The sequence below is a fragment of the Cotesia glomerata genome, linkage group LG7, assembly GCF_020080835.1.
Source record: "Cotesia glomerata isolate CgM1 linkage group LG7, MPM_Cglom_v2.3, whole genome shotgun sequence".
In the NCBI taxonomy this organism is placed as follows: Eukaryota; Metazoa; Arthropoda; class Insecta; order Hymenoptera; family Braconidae; genus Cotesia; species Cotesia glomerata.
The window spans coordinates 24,975,167-24,988,738 of record NC_058164.1 but is presented as its reverse complement, the minus strand read 5'-3'; the positions used below and the strand labels follow the sequence as shown (position 1 = coordinate 24,988,738).

Sequence of the window (13,572 nt, the reverse complement as noted above, 5' to 3'; positions counted from 1 at the left end):
ATAGATAAATGTTTATTTAGTCCTGGAGCCTAGGCTCCCTCAGGACCATCATCAAATAATACAAAATAGTACAAAATAATAAGTACAGTAAATACAAAGTAAATGATAATACAGTATCATGATGAAGTTCAGCAGTTCTAATATAAAATAATATAACATTAGTTTATAGCATAATAATAACGTAATAATAAAGGGAGAATACATATATATATATACATATATACATGCGTATATATATATATGTATATATATATATATATATGTATATATATATATATATGTATATATATATATATATATATATATATGCTATATATATATATATATGTATATATATATATATATATATATATGCTATATATATATATATATATGCATATGCTATATATATATATATATATATATTTGACTCGAAGATCGGTGTTTATTGATAAAGATAGATAGTTATTATTATTACTCTAAGCCGAATACTCCCGATCCTAATAATAATAATAATAATAATAATAATCGCGTTCCAGATGTTATAAGGGCGTATACCGGCAAAAGGTACCAGTGAAAAGCCATAAGAGCCTATAAAAAAATTTTTTCCGAGAATCGACGTATTTTTGTCCGAACCCGTGTAAAAATGATATGATATCATTATGAAACTCACAATGAATATTATAATGAATCTCATATATTGGCACTAACATGAGATTCATATAAGAGCCATATCAATACTTTAAAAACCCGTAATAAGTAAAATACCTGTGAGAACGAATATTTTTTAAGTAGATTAGTAAAATTTTCATTTTTTCTGTTAATCAGAGGAAATCAGTATTTTTATCATGCACTATACTGTTGAACTACTCAACTTTCCTTCTTGACTTTCTTAACTTGAAAGAATATTTAGAAAAACATTGACTATCTTGGTTTAAAAAAAATTTTTAACTGAAAAAATTTTTTCGTCTTAAGATAATTATTTTTTATTTTGAAAACAATTTATATCGTCCTAAAAATTTCTATAATTTAATTATTTTGCATTATTTCCTGTATATAGTTATGACTCAATAACTTTATATCATTAAATTTTGAATTCAATTCAATATCATTATGATTTCATAATGAAATTATGTTAATATCATCATGGAGATACTATCCTAACGAATTTCCAACAATAATAAAAAATTTTTTTCTTGAATTATGAATAAAAGGCAACAATATCATTACAATATCATAATGAATTTGAAAAATTTCAGCCTGATTCCATCATGAGTTTACGCAGATACTATTATGACTTCAGTATGAAATTATGCGCTTGTCACTATGGATTGGTCATGAATCCCCATGTGACCTATCCGTGTAGATCAAATTTTATAATAAAACATCATCAAATTACTAGAAATTTTCTTTCTCCAATAAGAAAAATAAAAATTTTATAATCTAGTTAAAAAAAAATTTATTTCCATAAGTATTTTACTTATTACAGGCTTCAAATTTATTGATATGGCTTTACGATATTCGTTATCAGCGTCATAATGATATCATATCATTTATACACGGGAAATGTGCAGAAATGCAAAAAAAAAAAAATTTATACGCCCTTATGGTTCCCTGGACCTACCTCGGATGCCGTGAGGACGCATAAAAAATTTTTTTTCGGAAATCGACGTATTTTTGCATGGAACGTGCAGTAATGCAAGAAAATTTTTTCTCAAATTAAAATATTTTTTGGACTTGAAAAAAATTTAATTGAAAAAAAAAAAAAAAAATTTAATTTTGAAAAAAATTTTTTCTTGCATTTCTCGACGTCTCAGGCTAAAATATGTTGGCTAAAATACCCCTCCCGTGCGGTGTGTTTTCATGCAGGGATAGGTATACGGTCAGTAGCAAAAAAGTAGTAATTAGGTGTAACTTAGGTGTAAATTAGGAGTAAATTTGCTACTTGCTACTTGTTACTTGCTACTTAATATTAAAAAATACATTAGAAATAAACTCTGTTTTTTTTTTTTTTTTTTTTTTTTTCCCGAAAAAAAAATTAGGAAAACGGTTGACCCTAAAGGCCATCCCTGCAACTTCCCGCTAATTCTGTTAATACCTGGCCGCTTTTTTGAGCTCTTCGAGCTCAAAAGTACAATCTGTGTGTTGTTTTAAGCTCTCCGAGCTCAAAAAGATACCTTTGTGATGCTGTGTAGGTCTTTGAGCTCAAAAGGCTGATAGAAGTTTCACAGAACACTATTTTTTAATGTTCATACCGCAATAACTTTTGAATGAATGAACCGATTTTTACGCGGTTGGCGGCATTCTACGTTGTTTTTAAGCCTTATAAATAGTTTCTAAGTTTCAATTCGTCAAACTAGAAATTTCGGAGTAACTCTGAAAAAACACTTTTTTCGGTTTTCTTTCGTTCACGATATCTCTCGAACGAATCAACCGATTTTGACCAGATTGGCGGCGATCGACGTGGTTTTTCAAGGTTGAGAGCTGATTAGTTTTTGGAATCGATCGGTTGAGCCGTTTAAAAGTTATCCCAAAAAAACCACTTCAGAAAAAAATTTTTTTCCTACTTTTTTTTAGATTTCTCCAAATTTCTCAAAATCTATCGGTCCGAATCGGTTCAAATTAACAGGAAATCTAAGTTTGGCGAAGCCCTTTCGAATGGCACCAACCGCGATGAAATCGGTTCAACCGTTCAAAAGTTATAAGAGGTTTACATACTTACACACATACATACAGACATAGTGACACCCTCGCGGGAATAGTCAAGAAAGCTTCCTAGGACCTCAAAACGTCGAGATCTGATGAAAACTCGATTTTCGAAAAACGGGGTAAAACCAATAACTTCCCGATTTTTGAAAATTTTCAATTTTTTTAGCGGGAAGTTAAAAATTTTCACATATTTTCTTAACTATTAATGATTCTAAAGATCTAAGCTCATTTCGATGTTACACTCATCCAGAGCTTTCATTTGAGTACCAACATGCATTTTTGATATATTTTTCATATATACATATATATATATATATATATATATATATATATATATATATATATATAGCTGCATATATATATATATATATATATATATGGCGGCATTCTACGTAGTTTTTAAGCCTTATAAATAATTTCTAAGTTTCAATTGGTCAAACTAGAAATTTCGGAGTAACTCTGAAAAACACTTTTTTGGTTTTCTTTCGTTCACGATATCTCTCGAACGAATCAACCGATTTTGACCGGATTGGTGGCGATCGACGTGGTTTTTCAAGGTTGAGAGCTGATTAGTTTTAGAATCGGTCGGTTGAGCCGTTTAAAAGTTATCCCAAAAAAACCACTTCAGAAAAAATTTTTTTTCCTACTTTTTTTTAGATTTCTCCAAATTTCTCAAAATCTATCGGTCCGAATCGGTTCAAATTAACAGGAAATCTAAGTTTGGCGAAGCCCTTTCGAATGGCACCAACCGCGATGAAATCGGTTCAACCGTTCAAAAGTTATAAGAGGTTTACATACTTACACACACACACACACACATACATACAGACATAGTTACACCCTCGAGGGAATAGTCAGGAAAGCTTCCTAGGACCTCAAAACGTCAAGATCTGATGAAAACTCGATTTTCGAAAAACGGGGTAAAACCAATAACTTCCCGATTTTTGAAAATTTTCAATTTTCTTAGCGGGAAGTTAAAAATTTTTTGATACGCCCTTATAGCATCTGTAACGCGTAATAATAATAATAATAATAATAATAATAATAATAATAATAATAATAATAATAATAATACAATGATTAACTCACCAGATTATTGAAAACTATTATGATAGTTATAAAATGATCACTTTATGTTAAGAGAATATAATGCTAACGCATCACAGCACGAAGTGAAAGAGACTACCCAAGTTGGAAGTTTCAACTATATAATATCAGTCTTTCCGCCACTATCGATAGTGGTGTGCAAAATGAGCTTCATGAGATTTTTCAACTCTTATGTACGTAATTTATATAAAAAATTATTATTTTTCCGCCGCAGCTTAATGAGACTGGGCTGCGCGCGCATCAACGACGCGCTAAAAATAATTTTTTATCACGTTATAAGTTATAACGGATTATTGAGGAAAATGAAATTATGAGGCGTGCACTTTTGGATTTTTCAAATTTTTTTTTAATTATTATAATTAAATTTTTAAACAAAAATTTAGTTTATAATTAATAAATCAAAAAGAATCAAATTATTATTAGAAAAAAATATATTAAATTAATTATAATATTTAAAAAAAAAATTAATTTTCAATTTGTAAAAATTAAAGAAGAAAATAGTTTTCTTCTTCAATTTTTTTAATACTTACAGAAAAATAATTAATATAATATTAAAATTAAAAAAACTTACAACACTGTCTTCCTGTACAACTGTCAACATTGTTTAAAAAAATAAACAATGCAATAAGTAGCATTAAAATTACAAGCTTCAACATTTTTGTTAAATCTCTGCTGAAAGCAAAGTTAAATATTAATTTACAATTAATTATGGAGAATTTAATTAGTAGTACTCACTTTTTAAAAGATCAATATTGAAATGTTTCTTTTAATATACGCAGTTGATATTTACACTCGATAAAAGCGCAGTAGATTTGTTGATTTTTAGATTTATAGAACATGGATCATTTTTAATAAAAATATTTTTAAGTTTATATAAACAATTTTTATTTTTTCAATATTAATAATAAATTTCTTGATAAATTTAATAATTTACAAAGAATTAAATGTTGAAAAAATAATTTTAAAAAATATAATTACAATCAAATATTGTTTTATATTTTTTTAATTTTATTATAAATATAACAATAATTATATTAATAATAAATTTTTTTTGAAATAAGAAATTACAAAATTCCTAACTTTAATTTTATAATAGATAAAATTATTTACAAAATAATAATAATACTAAAATTAATCATCAATTTATTTATTTCTAAAATATTAAAATTTTTTCTCTAAAATACTGCAATATTTCTTCCTTAAATTAAAAAACCAATAAAAATCTATTCCTTCTTTTCAACTCTTAAAAATTTTCTTATAAAAATAAATAATTTTCCACTAATTAATCTTAATTTAAAAACTATCTAAAATTTTTTACCTTGAAATTTTAAAAAATCAAAATAAACATAATTACTTCTTACAAATTCTTCAAAAATTAAATCACCAAAAATCTCCCAAAATAAATAAATAAATTTCTAAAAATTTATAATTTTTTCTCTGTACCTCAACAATTACCGTAGATAAAATAGGAATTTTCTTACCATATTTATACCACATTTATATATATTTCTTGTATAGTTTATGTTGAGAAATTGTCGGCAAGACACAATCTGTCTGACTCTTTTAGCAGTATCTACTTGCTATTAAGTCTTTGGTGTAACAGAGACACACAGTATAGGTAGTATTTAGCTCTTATTGCTTTTGCTTATATTATTACTTTTTATATCCGAGATACTATACACATACATAGGTATATTAAAATATGTGAATGTGCATGTACAATACTTACAAAAAAAACAAATATATAATACTCATACATTTATTTTATCACTATGGATTTTTTGTGGCTAATAATACTAAATTTTATAAAAATTAGTGAATTTAAAATTTTTTCTGAAAAAAAAAAAAAAATTTTTTTTTTCCTAAAAAAAAATTTATATATTTTTTTTTTTGTCTAAATAAATTTTTTTTTCCTAAAAAAAATTTTTTTTTCCTAAAAAAAATTTTTTTTTCTTAAAAAAAAATTTATATTTTTTTTTTTGTCTAAATAAAATTTTTTTTTTTTTTTAGTGCCAAATTTTTTGTTTAATATAAAATTAATTTTTTTTTCAATGTCAAAAAAAAAAAATTTTTTTGTCAAAAAAAAAATTGTTAGAGAAAAAATCAATTTTTTGTGAAAAAAAAAATTTCTTTACTTATCATGTGAATTTAAAATTTCTTTAAAAAAAAAAAAATTTTGTGAAAAAAAAATTTTTTCTTTTTAGTGAAAAAAATTTTTTTTTTTTTATTGTAAAAAAAATTTTTTTTAATGTAAAAAAACATTGTAAAAAATATTAGATAATATTTATCATATGATAAACAATTACTGATAAAAAAAGTAATTTCTATAATTACAATAAATGGAGCCACGTTACCAGTAATACGTGTCGCATTTAAAAATAACTTTAAAAAGCAGCACAGTTAACACTTACATTCTATCACATAACTAAATATAAATCTTACAGAAATTTATAAATAAATATAATTCCAGATAGAGAAAAAAATTAATCAATCAAAATAAAAAAAAAATTTTCAATTTTCTTAGCGGGAAGTTAAAAAGAAAATGCAAGAAGAAGCGATGTTAAACTTACGTTGGGATTTCTTCTCATCGCACTTGGCGTCAACGTTGGACTTCTGCTACGAGAAGCAGCACTTCGTGGACCTGTCGCTGGTATGTAAGAACAACGTGACCTTCAAGTGTCATAAAATGATCTTGTCAGCAACAAGCGGGTTCTTTCGCCGATTGTTGACGAACAACGAGCACCCGCACCCTTTGATAATCTTACATGACATCGACCCGGAGGACCTTAAGGCGGTTCTGAACTTCATGTACTACGGGGAGATCGAAGTCCCGGAGAGCAACGTGAAAAATTTGGTTAAGGTCGCCCGGGTGCTGGACATTGCCGGGCTTAAAGACTTGCAACCCAGTGGCCAGTTCAGTGACAGAAGCGCCACCAGGTTAGAAAATAGTCTTACTTTCTTAACAATTGACATTTTTAAAGATATAAGCTCGTTCCGATATTACACTCGTCAAGAGCTTTCATTTGAGTACCCACATGCATTTTTAATATATTTTTCATATATACATATATATATATAAAATATATAAATATATAAAATATATAAAAAATTGATGTGGGTACTCAAATGAAAGGTCTCGATGAGTGTAATGTCAGGATGAGCTTATATCTTTGAAAATGTCAATAGTTCACAAGGTATTTGTTAAAATGCCCTGTACTTCCTTAAATATTGACATTTATAAAGATATAAGCTCATCCCGATGTTACACTCATCAAGAGCTTTCATTTGAGTACCCACATGCATTTTTATATATTTTTCATATATACATATATATATAAATATATAAATATATAAAATATATGAAAAAATGATGTGGGTACTCAAATGAAAGGTCTTAAAGAGTGTAACATCAGGCTGAGCTTATATTTGTAAAAATGTCAGTAGTTAACAATATACAAGGTAATTCCTTAATTATTGACATTTTTAAAGATATAAGTTCATTTCGTTGTTACACTCATCGAGACCTTTTGTTTGAATACCCACATGGCATTTTTTATATATTTTACATATATGGTATTTGTGAAATATATATATAATATATAAAATATATGAAAAATTGATGTGGGTACTCAAATGAAAGGTCTTGATAAGAGTAATGCCAGGATGAGCTTATATCTTTACAAATGTCAGTAGTTGACAAGATACCAGGTATTTTCTTCATTATTGACATTTTTTAAGATATAAACTCATTTCGATGTTACACTCATCGAGACCTTTCATTAGAGTACCTACAAGCATTTTTGATATATTTTTCATATATACATATATGTTATATATATATATTAATATATAAAATATATGAAAAATTGATGTGGGTATTCAAATGAAAAGTCTCGACAAGTGTAATGTCAGGATGAGCTTATGTCTTTAAAAATGTCAATAGTTCACAAGATATTTGTTAAAATGCCCTGTACTTTCTTAAATATTGACATTTATAAAAATATAAGCTCATCCCGATGTTAGACTCATCAAGAGCTTTCATTTGAGTACCCACATGTATTTTTGATATATTTTTCATATATACATATATCTAATATATATAAATATATAAAATATATGAAAAATTGATGTGGGTACTCAAATGAAAGCTCTCGATGAGTATAACATCAGGATGAGCTTATATCTTTAAAAATATCAATAGTTCACAAGATACAAGGTCATTTTTTAATTATGTATCCTAGAGACAAAATAAATGAATTTTTCAATTTTTCCAGTGGCCAGTTCAGCGACAGCAGCGCCACGAGGTTAGGAAATAGTCTTCCTGAAATAGAAGAAGAAATAGAGGTTAAAAAAGAGCCGGTGAGCTTGGAAGAAAATGGAAAGCCAAAAATTCCGCTGATTAAACTCCAGAAGCCCCAGGTCCAAAAAAACTGTTATAATTTGAGACAAAGGACCGGAAGTCTTGTTCGCGATAGTGATTTTGTGGTGGATAGTTATAAAAAGAACAAAAGAAAAAAAATTGTTCCTGAAGAAAAGGTCATCAGCAAGCCTAATCAGCTGGGGTTTAAAAATGGGGTCAAGAAGGTTGATGATTGTAATTATTTTAAAAAACTCAAGATGCTTGATGAGGTGGAGATTATTTTTCAGCCTCAGGAAGTTCAAGGTTATGATACAGGAAATTCAGTGTTTATCAAAGATGAAGTAGATATTGATGAAAGTCAGAAGAGAGATAAGATTTCTCTGGGACCTGGGGTAGAGATTTTTAAAACGTTTCCTTGGAAACCAGGGACTAGTAGAGACTTCTGAGACTTCTGTTAGGATTTTGTTTTGTTTTTTGTATGTAGGTGTTGGTGTTGGTGTTGTGTGTTTGGTTATGTTGTTGATTTGGGTTGCTAGGTAAAGATTGATTTAATATCAGTCCAGAATTATTTAATAACATTTTTTTGGTAGATTGTGTAGAGGATTTTTAGATAGAGAACGAAGTTTAATTAAGAAATGGAGTTTGCGGTGGAAGAGAAGAGAAAAGCTGTTGAAAGCTTGCCGGCTGATAGAAATGTTACTGAAGAAGAGTTTTGTAATTTTATGCAACGGGTTACTGAAGTTGGTGAGTTTTTTTAATTTTATTATTATTATTATTATTATTATTATTTTGTAAATTATTTTATCGATTATAAAAATTAAAGTTAGGAATTTTATAATTTTTAATTAAAAAAAAAGTTTATTGTTATTATTATTATTATTATTATTATTATTATTATTATTATTATTGTTATTATTATTATTATTATTATTGTTATTATTATTATTATTATCTTTTGTAATTTATTAGAGAATTTTCGGAAAAACTTAAAAGTTCATTTTGGAATTGTCCGCCATTTTGTTCTCAACTCGAGATTTTTTTTGTTAATTTTATTTACTAGAAGATTAATCTAAATTTTATTTTTGGATTTTTATTAAAATTTATTATGGCAAAATTATTATACTCTTCTATTTTTTTTAATTAGAAAGATTAATTATAGAAAATAATTTAGTTTTGTTTATTGAAAAATTATGATAGTTAAAATGGCCGACTTAACTCTGAGTTTCGAAGGTCGATAAAGTAGATTTTTAAAAGTAAAATTTTTTAATGGGATTTAATTATAAAATTTGTTTGATGATAATTTTTTTTGTTGCAGAAAATATTGTTAAAAAATTAAATTCCGCTGATATAAAAGAACAAGAAGAAGCGAAAGTTTTAGCGGATTTAATACTGGAAGGAAAAAAAAATTTTGAGTGCGATCCTGATGGCGTTAAAGTCAAAACAAATCGGACGGTGATAAATACTACGGAAGTTAAGACTGAGAAGAAAGGTATGGTATAATTAATGTTATAAATGGATAAAATTTTGCTTGATTAAAAAATGACTTTTGTTAAATTGCACTGTATTTTTTTAAATATTGACGTTTTTTAAGATATAAGCTCATCCTGATGGTACACTTATCAAGAGCTTTCATTTGAATACCCACATGCATTATTATATATTTTTCATATATACATATATAATATATAAAATATATCAAAAATTGATGTGGGTACTTAAATGAAAGGTCTCGACGAGGTCAACACCAAGATGAGCTTATATCTTTAAAAATGTAAGTAGTTGACAAGAAACAAGGTCATTTCTTGACTATTGACATTTTTTAAGATATAAGCTCATCCCGAGGTTACACTTATCAAGACATTTCATTTTAGTACCCACATGGCATTTTTGATATATTTTTCATATATATATATATATATATATATATATATATATATATATATATATATATATATATATATATATATATATATGAAAAATTGATGTGGGTACTCAAATGAAAGGTCTTGATGAGAGTAACATCAGGATGAGCTTATATCGTTAAAAATCTCAATAGTTCACAAGATATTTGTTAAAATGCCCTGTACTTTCTTAAATATTGACGTATTTAAACATATAAACTCATCCCGATGTTACATTCATCAAGAGCTTTCATTTGAGTACCCACATGCATATTTGATATATTTTTCATATATACATATATATAATATATATAAATATATGAATAATTGATGTAGGTACTCAAATGAAAGGTCTTGATGAGAGTAACATCAGGATGAGCTTATATCGTTAAAAATCTCAATAGTTCACAAGATATTTGTTAAAATGCCCTGTACTTTCTTAAATATTGACGTATTTAAACATATAAACTCATCCCGATGTTACATTCATCAAGAGCTTTCATTTGAGTACCCACATGCATATTTGATATATTTTTCATATATACATATATATAATATATATAAATATATGAATAATTGATGTGGGTACTTAAATGAAAGGTCTTGATGAGTGTAACATCAGGATGAGCTTATATATTTAAAAATCTCAATAGCTCACGAGATATTTGTTAAATTGCTCTGTACTTTCTTAAATAATGACATTTTCAACGATATAAGCTCATCTTGATGTTACACTCATCATGAGATTTCATTTGAGTACCCACATGCATATTTGATATATTTTTCATATATACATATATATAATATATATAAATATATAAAATATATGAAAAATTGATGTGGGTACTCAAAGAAAAGGTCTCGATGAGTGTAACATCACGATGAGCTTATATCTTAAAAAATGTCAATAGTTCACAAGATACAAGGTCATTTCCTAATTATGTATCCTGGAGCCAAAATTTTTCTTATTAAAAAAATTTCAGAAGCTTTCATGGCTTCAATGGAAGCAGACGCCAAGAAGCGATCCGAGGACCGCAAAGTTAGGAACGAGCGTGCTGACACCTTCAAGAGAATCGGAAACGGAGCTTTCGGAGTGGGAGATTTCGCAAAAGCTGTAACTTACTACGGAAAAGCGCTGGAACAGCGCAAAGACAGCGCTGTTATCTGGAACAACCGCGCGCTTTCGTACATGCGGCTTGGGTTGTACGAAAAAGCCCTCCAGGACTGCGAGTGGGCGCTCAAGGTCAACGATTCGAACATAAAAGCTCTGCTGAACAGCGCCAAGTGCTACGCTTATCTAGGAAATGAAGAAAAACGTGATGAGTTTATTAGACTGGCCAAGGAACGGGTTCCCAAATTTTCTAAATACATTCAAGGTATTTTTTAAATATTCAAAATATTTATTACTTATATTACTATTATTATTTATTTTAATTTATAAATATTTTTTTCAGATTTCGAAGAAACTCTCAAGGCAAATCCTAATGATAGTGAAGAAATAAGTATTTAATTAATTTAATTAAAAGTTACCAATTATTTATTTTTTAATTTTCTTTTTGTCACGACTTCAACTCTTGGGCGTATTTTTCTTTTATTTCTGAGAGTGATCTTGGCTCGTGTAAAATTACTGTGCATTCAATGCCCTGTAATAATAAAATTTTTTATTGAGTATTGTTAATTAATTTATTCAAATTTTTTATGTCCATAAATTAAATAATTAGAAAAATTATTATCAAACAGCGAAATATCAAAATTTTATTTATAAAAATAAGAATTATTGTTAGTAATTAATTTATATTATTAAGAAAATAAGAAAAATTTTGGCTTTAGGATACATAATTAAGGAATGACCTTGTATCTTGTGAACTATTGACATTTTTAAAGATATAAGCTCATCCCGATGTTACACTTATCGAGACCTTTCATTTGAGTACCCACATCAATTTTTCATAAATTTTATGTATTTATATATATTATATATATGTATATATAAAATATATATCAAAAATATATGTGAGTACTCAAGTAAAAGCCTTTGATGAGTGTAACGTCGGGAACAGCTTATATCTTAAAAAATGTTAATAATCAAGAAATGACCTTGTATCTTTTAAACTATTGACATTTTTAAAGATATAAGCTCATCCCGATGTTACACTCATCGAAACCTTTCATTTGAGTACCCACATCAATTTTCCATATATTTTATGTATTTATATATATTATATATTTATATATATTATATATATTATATATTATATATATTATATATATATATAATATATTTATATATATATATATATATATATATATGCTGCATATATATATACATATGCATATATATATATATATATATATATATATATATATATATATATATATATATATATATATATATATATATATACATATATATGTATATATGAAAAATATATCAAAAATGCATGTTGGTACTCAAATGAAAGCTCTGGATGAGTGTAACATCGAAATGAGCTTAGATCTTTAGAAACATTAATAGTTAAGAAAATATGTGAAAATTTTTAACTTCCCGCTAAAAAAATTGAAAATTTTCAAAAATCGGGAAGTTATTGGTTTTACCCCGTTTTTCGAAAATCGAGTTTTCATCAGATCTCGACGTTTTGAGGTCCTAGGAAGCTTTCCTGACTATTCCCGCGAGGGTGTCACTATGTCTGTATGTATGTGTGTGTGTGTGTGTGTGAAAGTATGTGAACCGCTTATAACTTTTGAACGGCTTGACCGATTTCATCGCGGTTGGTGCCATTCGAAAGGGCTTGACCAAACTTAGATTTTCTGTTAATTTGAACCGATTCAGACCGATAGATTTTGAGAAATTTGGAGAAATCTAAAAAAAAGTAGGAAAAAAAATTTTTTCTGAAGTGGTTTTTTTGGGATAACTTTTAAACGGCTCAACCGATCGATTCCAAAAACTAATCAGCTCTCAACCTTGAAAAACCACGTCGATCGCCGCCAATCTGGTCAAAATCGGTTGATTCGTTCGAGAGATATCGTGAACGAAAGAAAACCGAAAAAGTGTTTTTCAGAGTTACTCCGAAATTTCTAGTTTGACCAATTGAAACTTAGAAATTATTTATAAGGCTTAAAAAACTACGTAGAATGCCGCCAACCGCGTAAAAATCGGTTCATTCATTCAAAAGTTATTGCGGTATGAACATTCAAAAAATAGTGTTCTATGAAACTTCTATCAGACTTTTGAGCTCAAAGAGCTCAAAAGCATAGAAAAGGTATCTTTTTGAGCTCGGAGAGCTTAAAACAACACACAGATTGTACTTTTGAGCTCGAAGAGCTCAAAAAAGCGGCCAGGTATTAACGGAATTAGCGGGAAGTTGCAGGGATGGCCTTTAGGGTCAACCGTTTTCCTAATTTTTTTACAAGATATATTTCATCAAAAAAGAAGTTGAATTAATTAAAAAAAAAAAAAATCTAATTAAAAAAATTTTGATATTTAATTGTCATATTTATTATAATAAATAAAATTAA

The 13,572-nt window shown here is 27.3% G+C and overlaps 2 protein-coding genes across 5 annotated transcripts in view; one reads left to right on the top strand and one right to left on the bottom strand.

The window, feature by feature from the left end:
• Positions 1 to 5,314: 5,314 nt before the first annotated feature.
• LOC123268633 (tetratricopeptide repeat protein 12-like) lies at positions 5,315 to 11,734 on the top strand. Of its 3 annotated transcripts, none has more exons than XM_044733886.1 (6): positions 5,320 to 5,413; positions 6,320 to 6,732; positions 8,070 to 8,899; positions 9,471 to 9,644; positions 11,043 to 11,432; positions 11,511 to 11,734. In XM_044733886.1, the coding sequence occupies exons 3-6, from the start codon at positions 8,791 to 8,793 to the stop codon at positions 11,564 to 11,566; spliced, it is 729 nt and encodes a 242-aa protein (XP_044589821.1). In that variant the 5' UTR covers positions 5,320 to 5,413; positions 6,320 to 6,732; positions 8,070 to 8,790; the 3' UTR covers positions 11,567 to 11,734. The 3 variants fall into 3 exon arrangements, with proteins under 3 accessions (XP_044589819.1, XP_044589821.1, XP_044589820.1); XM_044733885.1 differs by having other exon boundaries at positions 5,321 to 5,413; positions 11,040 to 11,432; XM_044733884.1 differs by lacking the exons at positions 9,471 to 9,644; positions 11,043 to 11,432; positions 11,511 to 11,734 and having other exon boundaries at positions 5,315 to 5,413; positions 8,070 to 8,766.
• Positions 11,610 to 13,572, bottom strand: part of LOC123268632 (UPF0415 protein C7orf25 homolog) — a 16,185-nt gene continuing 14,222 nt past the window's right edge. For both annotated transcript variants that reach the window (XM_044733883.1, XM_044733882.1), the window contains exon 5: positions 11,610 to 11,699. In XM_044733883.1, the coding sequence (XP_044589818.1) occupies positions 11,616 to 11,699 (84 nt within the window). In that variant the 3' untranslated portion in view covers positions 11,610 to 11,615. The remainder of the gene's footprint in view (positions 11,700 to 13,572) is intronic.